The 14,276-nt window shown below is 60.5% G+C and overlaps 1 protein-coding gene across 1 annotated transcript; it reads left to right on the top strand.

Moving 5' to 3' along the window:
- Positions 1 to 7,450: 7,450 nt before the first annotated feature.
- Positions 7,451 to 14,221, top strand: LOC119147088 (glucagon receptor-like). The gene is made up of 14 exons (XM_037385617.1): positions 7,451 to 7,554; positions 8,364 to 8,515; positions 8,751 to 8,847; positions 9,156 to 9,263; positions 9,550 to 9,671; positions 9,777 to 9,883; positions 9,998 to 10,154; positions 10,514 to 10,673; positions 10,873 to 10,933; positions 11,123 to 11,192; positions 11,628 to 11,716; positions 11,911 to 12,049; positions 12,372 to 12,413; positions 12,543 to 14,221. Exons 2-14 carry the CDS (start codon positions 8,438 to 8,440, stop codon positions 12,612 to 12,614), a joined length of 1,302 nt encoding a protein of 433 aa, XP_037241514.1. The 5' UTR covers positions 7,451 to 7,554; positions 8,364 to 8,437; the 3' UTR covers positions 12,615 to 14,221.
- Positions 14,222 to 14,276: the final 55 nt, after the last annotated feature.

Raw genomic sequence — 14,276 nt, 5'->3', positions numbered from 1 at the left:
GCTCCACTAACCCCAGTCTCAGATCTGCCCACTCCACCAGCTACTTCGGAAGCTCATGCAGTAACGCATGGAAGGAACTGTTAAGAAACCAGCAAGTTGCTTTCTTACTTCATTTTCCCCAAAGCAAGGAGAAGGAGGGAGTTTTCCCAGCAAGTTCAAGTTAAACAGCCCAGCGTGCCACGATACAGCACCGTGCCCAGCAGGCTAGAGCATCCCGAACTTGAGGGCTGGGGGCAATTCCCACCAAACACTGGAGGAGATGCATCCTGACATCTCCTCTGGTTAGCTGGGCTTCCAGGGTCCATCAGTCTCACCTCAGGTGACCTGCCCCATGACATAGCACAGCATTTACTGGCTCAGTGCCTCTGTTTCCCCAGCTATAAGCTATGTTACATATCACAAGCAGGGTTAGCAGCCTTGTGATAGTTTTTTTTGAAGCCCTTTCAGATCTGCTGGCAATACAGAAAAGCAGAGCATGCCTCTCACCCGGCAGGTCCAAGTGACTTCAACGCTTTACTGGGCATAACAGTCATGCAGATTACAGTCCTGGGTAAAAATATGTTTTCTTCCATCATAGAACACCATAAGGTGGCAAGCAGCTAACATCAGTGACAGCTGGAAGGCTAGGAAGGACTCAGAACACATTGCAAGACAAGGCAGCTTCTTAAACCCCTACTTATTTGTCTCTGTTTTGCAAAATAGGATGTCAAAGCTATAGAAAACACCTCTGTCCTCAAAACAGCTGAGGGTCAGCAGCACTTTTGGGGCATGCACAGGTTACCCAGCCACAGCAGCCCATGCAGCATGCCCACCTTCACTCCTCTGCTTACACAGGGGGCTTCAGAACCCCCGCCCAGGCTGGGGGGAGCCAGGCAGCAGCCACCCATGGATCTTCACAGGCAGGACCAAGCCACAGCAAAGGCATTTTGGCGAGGAATAAAAGAGATCTTCCAGGCTGCCCAGCCTCCCCTTGAACATTTTGGAAAACAATCTAACTCCTCCTGACTCTGCCCTGACAAAGCACTGCTCTCCCCCTGCGGAGCCTGTAAATAGTCAATGGGACGCTCTGATGAAGATGCCCTTGAGAGATTACACCTGGGGTTAGCCCAGACCCTGCCCAGTTTAACAGCAATTAGGCTAAATGATGTTAAGTAGCAGTTTCACCTGGAGCAGGGTGGGAAAGGATGGAGGTTGAAGACACAGGTCATTGCTATGACCAGGCCCCATGGTAGCTGCAGGGGACAGTCCCTGCCAGAGCCACCACTGCAAGCAGCACAGCTCTGTCTTTGCTGAGCAGCCATACCCTGTCCACAGGGCATGGAGGGAGGCCATGCCTGTGTCCCAAGGATGACAAAAATACTGCCCCTTGCTCAAAGAGGGGGACAAAGGGATTTTTTTGCCAAAGGGATTTTTCCAAAGTCACCTTCAGGGCTCTGTTTTACCTTTGGAAAGTCATCTGTATGTCCACCCCAGGGCTGTGGATGCAGCTGGGTGCAAAGCAAAGCAGAGTTCCATCCCCATGTACATCACACCCATGCAGGAAGGTGGCCAGCACCCTTATTTCCACACCGGTGGGTGAGAAGGACATGCTGCTCCCCCTGGATGTGGCTACACTGCCAGTCTGGCCAGGAAGAGAAGACAGGCAAGAGACAGATCAGGCACAGTTCTGCTTAAACAGGTGGTAATAGAAGAAGTTGCAACCAGGCGAAAAGGCAATAAAATATGCAGCCTCTTATCTGCTCCTCGAATTCCTGATGCCGGGGGTATATCGGCCCTGACATGGAATATGGATGCTGCGCTGCCTGCCAAGGCTTTACATATGGAAGAGGGCAAGCTGTGCCCTTCAGCAGAGGACAGGTACAAAGAGTCCAGCTCCAGGGCAGGATGTGAATATAGATGATTTTCAGCAAAGTTCTTGATCTTATCGTTTAAGCCTTCCTGCTTGGAGGCAAGGAACACGATGAAAGCTAAGGAGGCTTGGTCAGCTTTGAATCCAGACCTGGCAGCCCGTGCACCCGGGGGCTCACCGGAAGGACGGCATCTGCGGAGGGTTTCTCTGAGTAACTGCTAAATTCAATAGTGCCTTTATGAGCTGGGAACAGTCATTTGTCACAGGCACGTGGCAGCACTGCGCTGAAATGCTGGCTTGGAAATGACCTTTGCTGTGAAACCGTGGATGGAGTGGGATCCCTGGGCTGTCATCGCCCAAGGGGATGGAAATGGGATGCTCCCATCATGCAAATGCTGTGCAAAACTCCGAGCTCTGAGCTCTGGGTCTTGTACAACCCCTCCAAGGTGCTGGGCCGCAGCACCTTCCAAGGCATCTCTTCCTTCTCTACTCAAAAGAGCATCTCTCTCTGTCCTTCCAAAGTTCTTTGTCCCCCAGTATCTCTCGAAACCAGCATTTATCAGGAACAAATGTCCAAGCAGCTGATTCTCTACAAAATCCCCTAACTGCTCTTAAATGGGTGGGATGGCAGTGGTGTTTGCCTGATTTCTGGCTATAGGCAGGTTGACATGTTACCAATCTCTTTGTAATCATGTCCTAACAAAAACCATAACCATCAGGCAAATGCTCAAGCATATAATATAGTATTAAGTGTTACATTTCTCACAGTCTTTGCAGGAATAAGCCCCAAAGTAGCGAATCTCCCGGAGCTGAGGTGCCATGGTCCAGCCCCGTGGCAATGCCCTCGCTGCTGGAGTGACTCGATGTCTCCCAGAAGGTATTTAAGCTGTTGCTCTGTATCAGAGGTCAAACTCAGCCCAAAACACTGCCCTGCAGGAAGAGGAAGCACTTTGCAGCTGGGCAAAGCCTGGGATCATTTCTCTCCTGCATCAGAGATGTTCAAGCAAGAAACAGCTTTTGCTCAGTTACAGGCTGAAGCTTCCAAAAAGAGCAAACCCCAGGGCAAGCAGCTCCACACTGGTGGGGGTCTGCCTCTCCATCTCATCGGGCTGCACTTTTGCAGCTATCTTTAATAGCACCATCTGCTGATATTAAAAATACTTTGCTCTTTAGCACATACGAAAGCTTTTGGTGCACCTGAGCTTCCAGCAGCTTCCCAAGTCCAGCAGCAAGTGGTGCAGAATTGATCAGCTGCGATGAGTACTGTCTCTCCTCGTGTGGTTTCAGGGGCATTCACATGCTGCTGAATTTCTCTACCTGGTAACAGTCCGGCAGGCTTTTCTGAGAAGTTCACTGAATAATTGGAAGCCAGGATGTGTTGATTAGCATTTCTGTTCTGCAAATTGCTTCTGTATGGGAAGCAAAGCAGCATGATTATCAAAGGCTACAACAATACACATGTATGAATTTCCCTGCCAATAACAGCTAAATAAAATGACACCTGTTTTCAGGACGTGTTTCTGCTGGCAAGCAGGGTGACAGTCCTTGGAGAAAGAGCCTTAGCCCTGCATGGTTGTCTGGTTCAGCATCTAGCCCGTGGTGACACTGATGGAGGATGCTGGAGGATGCTCTCCCCTTCCTGAGCACCCCTGCAGCTCTCAGGTTGCCCAAGAGGCACCAACACCTTGTCTCCTCGGTGAAAGCCATGCAGCATAGCCAGCATCCCAAACCCCCCCGCAGCGTGTCAGCAGCTGTTGGAGAGCAGGATAGCGGTGGTCTTGCAGGGTCTTACCCATTGCACAAGGGATTGGGAAGGTGTTTCAAACTGCTGCCTGTCTTGCAGAGCTGCTGGGGCCTGGCCAAGCGCAGAGCGAGGTGCTGGAATGGCCATCACATGCTGATGGGCTGCCAGGACCACAGCCAAGAGGAGGATGTGGATGCACATGGTCTGACTGCAAAACCGCCGATGGGAAATGCCCGTGCATCTCCCCCAGATGCAGGACAGCAGTGAGGGGTTGTCCCTGGGCAGGGGTGGGGGACATGGCTGTCCTGAGGGTGGGCACATCAGCCCTAGGGGATGGAGTGCCAGGCTCCAGCACCACATCCATCCCAGCGATGCCTGGACTTGGGCGCTGTCCCAGCCACTCTCCCCATGCCTACAACTGGCTCTGCAGCACCCCACAGGTCAGGATCCAGCCCCGGCTGAGCCACAAGAACTGCAGTCGCTATAGAGACCCTGCCTGAGATGCATCAATATGGAGAGGAACAGCCTGTTCCTCACGTCCCTAATTCAAAGAACGGGTGAGCAAATCCCCTCCAGATGGGCCCTCCATCATGGTGCGGTCCCTGCCGACCCTGCAGAGTCCTTTGGGCTCTGCAGGGTCAGTGGGGACCATGCTGGGCAACGATGCCAGGAGATTTGTTGTCCCTTTTCAGGGAATCACAGCTCCAGCTCCCCCACCTGCATGCTGGAGCTCTGGGCTGTCCTCCAAATTCAGCATTGCTATGGTATGAGCCCACCCCAAGCTCCTGCTGGCATTAGATGGGTTCACGCAGGGAGGTCTGTGGGGCAAATCCATAGGGTGCCCAGGTCTGGGGAGGGGGACGTGATTGCAAGCACCTTCCATAGGTGCCCCAGGACCATGTTATGGTTGCATGGGGCAGGATGCGACCCTGGGAAAGCCAACACCAGCTCTGGCCCCATGGCACGGTGATGTATAGGAGCAGTGGAGGAGCTCCTCACACAATTCCCCCCTTGTGACAGGACTCTTTATCCCTTCAGGAGACCTCGTACAGGAGCTTTCTGACCTCTGAGCATCCTCCTTGCTCCACATCCATTTGCAGAGGCTGGCGCACAGCAGCTGAGATGCTGTGTCCCCACTTTCCCCATCCACACCAAAGCCACCACGTGGCAATGCCAGCCCATAGAGAGAGGCACAGCCAGGGCGTCCAGCCGCAGCCCGGTGTGCGATGCCCGCTGCCTGCCTGGGGGGAACAGGTAGGACGAGAGGTGGAGGAGAAGGAGGAGAATCAGTTCTTTACCTGGAGTGACAAGCAGCTGGGGGGGGCATGAGCCAGGCTGCGAGCGGCAGTGAGACAGCAGCTACCCGGGGTGGGGGGAGCCGGGGAGACCATCTGGAGCCTGGTCTGCAAAATGAGCAGCTGAGCTCCAGTGAGTCACGCCCTGCTGCCGATGATGATGCCGGCAGTGGGATGTGGGGGGGGGTGGAATCACAGAAGAAAAGCAGAGTTTAAGTGCCACCAAGTGCAAGGAGCACCCCTGGCAAGGCAGTATGGGTAGGATCGGTCAGGGCTCGGGTCCTCATCCTCTTTCTTCCCACAGGTGATGCAGACGGTTCGAAGTCACCCAGCAAAGTTGCTTTACAGCAAAAAAGCACATCATGGGCTCATGGACCCCCAGCACGAGCCCTGCCTGCTCTGGGAGGACACTGTCCCCGGCAAGCACAGCAGCAGCAGCATCCCTGCTGAATGGGTCTGCTGGCCTGGGCACAGGGCAGTTGGGGGCTCGGCCAGGGGTGTCACCCCGGCAGCAGCAGGACAGGTTTGGGCTGTGCCACAGCCGAGCCGAGGATGTGTCCACTGCACACCCAGGCACACGGGCTTGCTCCCACAGGAGAACTGGCACCAGGCGCTTGTGAGTTACGTGCTTTCCTCACACAGAGGCTGCTCAAAACCTGCCAGAAAACCGATTTATTCCCCCAGCCTCCCCCTGGAAATGCCCAAGAGGTGCATTCCCTGCCTGCACCTAGTGAGCATCTTCCTTCCCAGTGTCTGCCCCTCGCCCCTTGCCCCAGTGGTGGGGACCCTCGGTGGTGTCTGAGCTTTGGCTCCCAGCTCCACCATGCTGGAAGGTGGGAGGGCAGCCAGTGCCGAGCCCAACAGCGGCTTTGCAGGGGAGATACAGCCCAGCATCACCCCAGCACCTGCCTCCCAGCATGAGCCTGTGCCACGGAGAGCACACCAGTGCCTGGCTGGGGTGCAGACACCCACACCGCTCTGGCGCACCCTGGAGACCCCCCAAGGGTGGGTGAAGGACCACAGGAGCTCACGGCTGTTTTCCAGCTCAGCTTCCCAGGCGGGAGGAGCTGGAAGGACTTGCTCCCCACGTACGAGGCCAGAGCCTCATACCGCCGTGATGCTTGGAGGCGAGCAAGGGTCCAACTCACCCTCAAACACTGTCCCCCGGCTTACCTCCCCTCCCTTTCTAGGGCTCTGGGACCCTGCAGATGGCCCGAGCCCCCAGCATAAGGGAGCCTCAGTGTGGGCACATCTGGCCAAAGGCCACCCCTTAAATCTCAAGCCCATTAGTTTTAGTTTCCATCTGTATGTGAGCAGACACAAAAGCGCTATCATCTGCTGATAAGCAAACACAGGGGGTAGAGAGGCCCCGGCATCATCGTGTGTGGAGAAGGGCACCCAAGGGCTTGGCTTCCCCAGCCCAGCCACCCGTTACCACCGGCTGCTCCGTCACGTGTCATTTTTCATTTGGAATAACCGGACACTCACTAGAGCAACACATGCAACTCCTCATCCATCCGAATCACTGTATCTGCTCCAAGCCTACTGGAATCATTAGAGGGCAAACATCATATTTTTGCAAAAGAATTGCAGTTTCTGATGCATTCCGTTTTAGGGTGTAAACCCAGCTGGGCCAGCACCGGCTTCCCGGCACACAGTGGCTCCAAGCCACACTAGATGGGAGGTGGGAGTCTGGAGGGGCTCTGCTGGCCTGCGGAGGGTCCCCAGGGGCTTTCCAGGGGGGGCTCAGCCATCCTTTAAACCTCCTCCGCCTGCTCCACCGATAGGAACCCCCTTCACCCGCCCTTCCTCAGGCTGGTGGGTCAGCACAGCTCCCCTCCCCCCCCCCGCTGTGAGGACCTGGGGCAGCTGGGGAGGCAGCATGACCAGGGCCACCGGGCTTGTCCCATGGCTTGTCCCTGCCCTTCTGGTTTCCCCACTGCTGGGGCTGCATGATGGAACTCCAGTCATGGGCTGTGTCCCTGTGCCCCATCCAGCATTGTCCTCAGGGGAGGGTGGCCCCCAGATGCCCACGCTGCCTGGTGAGGGGCTGCCACCATGCCGGCACCCCACAGCATCCAGCCCAGGGGACAGTCATCAGGGTGCCAAACCTGGAAAGTGAAGGATGCCAGAGACTCTCCCTAGGGCTGTGGAGGCAGGTGGGGGGGCCCTCTGGGGGACACCGAGGGGGTCTGGACCCATGTTCCTATCCCTGTGACCCACAGTTTGAGGACTGGACACCCATCCCCATCCTTGTGTCACCCAGCCAGGGACCCCCAGCAGGGCTGGACTCAGACCCCGTCCCCATTTGACACAGCCAGGGACCCCTGGTGGAGCTGGACCTGGACCCCCCTCATCCCAGTGTGACCCAGCCGGGGGTCCCCGCGGGGGCCGTGCCGGAGCTCGGCGGGGGGCGGGGAGCAGCCGTGCCCGGGACCCGCCGGGGCGGCCCGAGCCCCGGGAGGCGGTGCCGCCCCTCCAAGCCCCCCCGTCGGGGCACGGCGCTGGCGGGAGGCGGCCGCGCCGCAGAAACCGCTCGCTCTCCGCCGCGCTCACGTCGCGGAGCCGGGGCTGCCGGTGGTACCGGGGCTGCCGGTCGTGCCGAGGCTGCCGGTCGTGCCGGTGGTACCGGCGGTGCCGGGGCTGCGGGGCCGTCGCCGCGCAAGGTAAGCGGGCGGGGGGCGCGGGCGGCAGAGCCCGGGCGGAGCGGGACCGCTGCGGGCACCGAGCAGCCGGGGAGCCCCGGGGGGGCCGGCACCGAGGGGGGCCATGCTGGGACGGGGAGCACGGGTGGGCACAGCCCGGGGCGGGGCATGCTGGGGCCGTCCAACCTGGAGCGATGTGGAGCCCCGGGGGTCCCTGGGTTGAGGCTGTCGGTGCTGGCCGGGGACCCCCGGGGGACTGTGTGGGGCGGGGGGCTGTGCAGGCAGTCTCTGCCGGCAGGAACGGGGCTGGGAGGGGGATGGGGCACAGGGGATGGGGGGGTCCCATCCTGGCTGGTGGGCAGCAGGGCGAGGGGAGGCACAGCAGGTCCCAGGGGAGCCCCCGGAGATCCCTTCGCCTTCCCCTGGGCTTGTCCCTGCGGCCCTGGCCCCTTCCCGGGGCTGACTGGCAACAGGCCACCCGTGGGGTGCCAGCCGCCTGCCGGGTTCAGCAGCGGGGGCACCGGGGCTGTCACATCGGTTACCGGGATGGCTTTTGCTTTCCTCCCACTTCAGCATCGCGGCCGCCTGGCTTGCCAGCCGCTGGAGCGGGAGCTGGCAAGGCTTGGCCGAGAGGTGTGATCTAGTGCTCCTGCCTGATGCTCCCTGAGGTTTTGGCTCCGGCGGGGCAGTGACGGGGCTGTGGCAGCCCAGGACGTGCTGCGGCTGCCCCTCACACCCTGCTTCTCTGCTGCCTCAGCGAGTTCCTCTCCTCATCCGCACGGATGCGGGTGATGGGCAGAGCTGTCCTCAGTCCTCCGCCTCTCACCCAGGATCCGGATCCTCAGCTCAGCCCAAGGCGCATTCCGGTGCTGGGAGCAGTGGCCACGGGCCGGTGAGGGCAGCCATGAGGGACATGCCCAGGTCTGGCTACCAGCGGAGCCTTGTCCATCTCACCTGGATGTACCTGTTCTCCTCCATGCCAGTAAGGAGCAAGCTGGGGCTGGCCCATGGGGCAGCAGGATTGGCGCTGCTGGGCTTTGACCCACTGAGAGCAGGCTCAGTCTGGGCGTCATCGCATGGTGCTGCCCAGGCTGAGGGTGCTGGCACGTGGCAGTGTGGTGGGGGGCTGCAGGCAGCCGGCTGGGGGGCTGCCATGGTGGGGCAGGCAGGCCAGTGGGCAGCCGGCCCCAGGCTCTGACCTGGCTCTGGACTTGCAGCATGGTGGGGCCAGGGTGCTGGAGAAGACCTTCGAGGAGTGGATGCGGTACCGTGATGAGTGCTTGAGGAGGATGGCGAGCGAGCCCTACCCAGCAGGTACGGGGCTGTGCCCTGTCTCAGGGTCAGATGTGGGCGCACGTGGATCTAGGCGACAGCCAGGGCTGGGACCAGCTTTTGTCCCTCCTCCAGCATCTTCTGTATCAGTCACCTACAGAGGGATGAGTGTCTCCCCGACGCATATGCAATGCCCAGGGCTGGGATGCCCCAGGGGGCTGAGGCTGGTGGGGGGCACCAGGGCCCCGTTCAGGGTGATGCTGGCCATGGGCTGAGGTGGTGGGGCTGGACGTGGCTGTGCCACCAGTGTCTGACTGTCGGCTTTCCCCCCTCCTCGCTGCCGTTGGAAGGGCTCTTCTGCAACCGGACCTTTGACATGTACGCCTGCTGGCCCGACGGGAGCCCTGGCACCTTTGTCAACGTCTCCTGCCCCTTCTACCTGCCCTGGTTCGAGAAAGGTGACGATGGCCCTCTGCCACCCTGCAGCTGGGAGCCAGGGCTGAGCCACCGGGGGGAAAAAGGCTGTTGGGGTTTCCCCTCCTGCCCACTGCCAGGGGGAGTGGGACCCCTGAGCAGACCCGGGGCTAAGGGGACCCGTGGGGCACGGAGCAGAGCCAGCTCGTGCCCCGCTCACACCTGCCCTAGAGAAGAGGGTCTTTGGGGTTGAGCGGAGTCCAACCCGTTGTGCCGGGAGAGGGGTTTGGGGGAGCCTGCGGGGAACACGCTGGTGCTTTGTGCCTGCAGTGAAGCACGGGCTGGTGAGCCGCCGGTGCGGTGCTGACGGGCAGTGGGTGACAGTGAACGGCAGCCAGCCCTGGCGGGACTACTCGCAGTGTGAGGAGGAGATGGAGTCCACTGTCGAGGAGGTGGGATGCCCCGGCCTGGCTGCAGGGCAGGGATGGGCAGGGGCACCCCGGTCACACAGGTGGGTGCTGCTCACCTGGGCTCACCAGTGTGGTGCTTGCCTGCAGGAGGGTGCCCACCAGCTGATGGTGAGCTTCAAGGTGCTCTACACCGTGGGGTACTCGCTGTCGCTCCTGACACTCATCTCTGCCCTGCTCATCCTCACTGTCTTCAGGTAGGAGAGCCATGGGGACACGGTCCTGCCCCTCATCCTTCCCAGCTGGTGATGGCCAAGCTGAGGGGTGTCCCCACCACCCACCCAGACCCCTGACACTTTTGTTCTTGGCAGAAAGCTCCGCTGCACCAGGAACTACATTCATGCCAACCTCTTTGCCTCCTTCGGGCTGCGGGCGACCTCGGTGATGGTGAAGGACGCACTGTTGGAGAAGCGCTGGGGCATGGAGGTGTTGCAGGTGGCTGACTGGGAGGCTCTGCTGAGCCATGAGGCAAGTGCTGCCCCGTGGGGGGCCCTGCTCGATGGCTGCAATCAGCACGGGGACCCTCGGCTGGGGAGGGGTGCGCAGCTGGGTGCTGATGCCCGTGCAGCCCCAGGCACCCAGTGGACAAGCTCTTGGGCTGCCTGTGCTGCCCATGCACCCACTGGGTGAGCTCTTGGGATGCCTGTGCACCTGGTGGGCAAGCTCTTGGGGTGCTTGTGCTGCCCATGCACCCAGTGGACAAGTTCTTGGGGTGCTTGTGCAGCACCATATGCTTGGGGTGCCCGTGCACCCTCTGCTTGAGCTCTCGGGGGGACCCATACCCCCGTGGGCACGCTGCCAGCCACACAGCAGGTCTCCTCTCGCAGGCGGCACTGGGGTGCCGGGCGGCGCAGGTGCTGATGCAGTACTGCATCCTGGCCAACCACTACTGGTTCCTGGTGGAAGCCATCTACCTCTACAAGCTGCTTATTGGGGCCGTCTTCTCCGAGAAGAATTACTACAGGCTCTACCTCTACCTGGGCTGGGGTAGGGGCCACCCGGGGGTGCGGTGGGGCTGGGAATGGTACCTGGTGTCGGTGAGCACCATGGCCTAAACCGGCCCCAGGAGGGTGCGGGATGGGGGCTCTGCTGACCCCGGGTGTCCCCACGGTGTCCCTTGCCCTGGGGCCGGTTTCTCCGCTCAGGCGGGTGCTTGGTTTTACAGGGTTTGCTGTGTGACTTGCAGGGACCCCCGTGGTGTTCGTGGTGCCCTGGATGGCTGCCAAGTACCTGAAGGAGAACGTGGAGTGAGTGGGGAGGGACGGGTGTCCCACTGGGATGCTCAGCTCCACGCTGTGGTTCCGGTTTGGCTGGGGTGCGGGACGGAGACTGCTGTGGGTCCCTGACCCACCTCGCCGGGGCTGGCACGCTCTTGGCCTTATCCTGCACCCCCTGGCACAGCATGATGGTGCTGCTCTCCATGTCTCCCTGGGCAGGTGCTGGGCACTGAATGAGAACATGGCTTACTGGTGGATCATTCGCATCCCCATCCTGCTCGCCTCCCTGGTAGGGGGACACGCACCAGCCCCAATGCCCTTTCAGAGGACTCCTGGTTCTGGGGGCAGGTGGGGGGTGGGCAACGACCCCAGGGCAGCTCCCAGCAGAGCCCAGGAGGGAGGTGTGGGCCTCGGAGACATCACGCTAAATGCACATGGGGTGGTCTTTTTGCAGGAGCAGCTCGCTAACCCCCAGGCTGTGGGGCTTTGTGCAGGGGGGGCTGTGCTGAGCCCCAGGAAAGGGAGCTGTGGGTGGCCCCTGTTGCTTCCTAGCCGGGATTTTGGGATAGCGGGAGGGGAGGAAGGGTGGCTCTGGGACCCAGCAGTGTTAGGCTGCAGCAGCCTTGGCTGTACAGGGTGGGTGTCATCCCCTGTGGCCCCTAAGGGTGGGGTGAGGGGTGGGTGTGCTGGGCTACGTGTGCCCCTGCACTGTCTCCCCCCGCAGATCAACCTGCTGATCTTCATGCGGATCCTCAAGGTGATCCTGGCCAAGCTCCGTGCCAACCAGAAGGGCTACGCAGACTACAAGCTGCGGTGAGCCGGGAGGGAGGGGGTGCCTGGTTGTGGGATCCTCCCTGGGCTGGGGGCTACGCCACCTCCCCCTGCTCCCCCAGCCTGCATAACATCAAACAACCACCCTGAGATTAACTAAGAGCTGGTCCCTGCCTGCACCTGTGCCCCAGCCTTTTAGTACCTGCTGCCGGAGGGGTCCCCTTGTACTTTTTCAGGCTGGCCAAAGCCACGCTCACCCTCATCCCCCTCTTTGGGATCCACGAGGTGGTCTTCATCTTTGCCACCGACGAGCAAACCACGGGCATCCTGCGCTACATCAAGGTGTTCTTCACCCTCTTCCTCAACTCCTTCCAGGTGAGGCAGGAGCACGATGTCCTTGCTCTGCCCTGGGTGCACCATGGAGCAAGAGTTGGGGGGGGGGGGGGGGTCCCTCTGCCAGCTCGCTCTCCCCATGGCACCTCAGCCTGTGGCAGGGCTCAGGGAGGGGACACAGGCTCTCCCACCCCCAGCCCTGCTGTTGGGTGCGTGATGGTGCCTCCTGTGCTCTCTGAGGCAGTGGTGGCAGGGGGACCTTGGCCCCCAAACCACCCAGAAATGGCCTTGGGGACACTCAGCCCATGCCAGCCCATGGAGAGGGGGTGGCAGTGGGGGCTCACTGCCCTGCTCTCCCCCCCAGGGCTTCCTGGTGGCCGTGCTGTACTGCTTCGCCAACAAGGAGGTATGTACCTGCCGCAGCTTCTCCTGTCTTGGCTGGTCGCTTTCCCATCCCACCCCTCACCTGCTGGCTCGGGGGGGGGGGGGGGGGCACGGCCAGGGGAGAGCCCCCACTCTCTCCCCTCTGTGGCAGGTGAAGTCAGAGATGAAGAAGAAGTGGCAGCTCTGGAAGCTCGACCACCCGGAGCTCTGCTGTGCCCAGTGATGCGGCAGCTGGCCCCGCAGAGCCAGGGAGAGGGGCTGCCGGCCACGGCGGGTGCAGGGGCCCGGCTGGAGAGTGAGGGGCTGGCCGGGAGCCGTGCTGCAGCAGCACCCACCCAGGATGGCCAGGATGGGACCGGTGTCGTGTCTGGGTTGTGCCGCACCCAAGAGCGCCGGAGCTGCTGGAGGGGATCCCCCTGCTGCGGGCCGGGGGGGAGGCAGGCACCCTGGGCTCTCACCTGACATCGCTGCCCCTAGGAAGAGCCTCACCCTGCTTGGGGTCGGTGAGCTGTGTGGGGAGACGTGCCTGCTGCCTTCCACGGCTGCCTGAGCTACCTGTACACCATCAGCTACCTCTGCTGGCACCCACCAGACACACGCGTGGAAACCCCCTTCCCATCCGCACCAGCCTGGGCACCTGAGGAAGGGGATCATGGCGAGAGGGAGCCTGGCCATCAGCAGGGGGCAAGCAGCAGGGAACGGGAGATGCTGCTCAGCCAGGCGCTGCTGCCCAGATGAACACACACCTCCTGCTGCACCCTGGGCTGTGCCAGCACAGCTCCGATCCAGGACATTACCTCCTTGCCCTAAGCAAGGACCATCTCACCAACACCCCGAGAGCTCCCAGACATCCATCCCAGCATCATCCTGCAAAGCTCTTCATAGCGAGGTGCTGCTTCTGCACCTTCTCACCACGTTCTTCACTGGTGCAGAGCCTGGCATTAGTGCCTGCCTCCCTCCTCGCTCTCCAGCTGCAGAAGACACCAAGTTTCCTCCTCTCTGCAGCAGCAGATCCTCCAGCCCCTCGCTCGCAGCGAGCAGCACCAAGGCAGCAGGCATGCATGTAGCTTCCCACAGTGCTTGAGCACCTACTGCTGTGTTTACCCTACGTGGTAGGGGCAGCACCGCTTCTCCTTTGGCGGCAGGGGAAAAACAAGGAGAGTGAAGGACCTGAGAGCATCAGCTCGCTGGGAGCTGAGCCCAACCTCCCCTCTCCCAGGCCCAGCCAGGTCCCTCTTTGTGGCTGGAAGAGCTGTGAACTCTGGGGCAGGAGCCAGGAATCATTTTGGCAGAGGGCTGGGCGTTTCTGGGCCCAGCCATGGTTCAAGATGTTTGTTTTCCAGTAGGGTGCCAACACATCAGCTGCCCCCCCTCACCACGCAGCTGGACAAACCCTAGGAAGGCCAGGAACTCCTACGCCTCTGCAAGCAAAGCACCTGAGCCTGCGTGAACACTTCCGTTCACACATGGCTGGTGCATCTGGTTTACAGCTTCTTTCCCAGTGCTCTCCTGCAAGAGCTGGGAGCAGCAGATACCATAGCCCCCTCGCTGTTACCTTCAGCAGCGAGGCAGATGCTGCAGAGCCCACTGTCCCTACGCTGCAATGCTTTACCTTGTGAAAGGGCCACCCTGGAAGCAGAAAGCAGCTCTTACTCTCCACCACATGCAAGTGGACACAGGTGGTTCTCCACCTCCCTCTGCTTACCGGGAGCCTGGTGTAGTTGCAGCACCTCAAGGAGGGTTGCCTTGAGCACGGAAAGACACTGTGCCAAGCTCAGCTGCAGCAGGGTTCAAGGCTGGAGTGTCATACAGGAGTTTTCCTGGACTGATGCAACCCCTGTGAGGCCATTTTACACATTAACTCTCTTTTCAGATGTAAATAAAC

This window comes from Falco rusticolus, chromosome 4, assembly GCF_015220075.1.
Source record: "Falco rusticolus isolate bFalRus1 chromosome 4, bFalRus1.pri, whole genome shotgun sequence".
Taxonomy (NCBI): Eukaryota; Metazoa; Chordata; class Aves; order Falconiformes; family Falconidae; genus Falco; species Falco rusticolus.
Note: the sequence above shows the minus strand (reverse complement) of the source record. Positions and strands in the feature narration are given on the sequence as shown.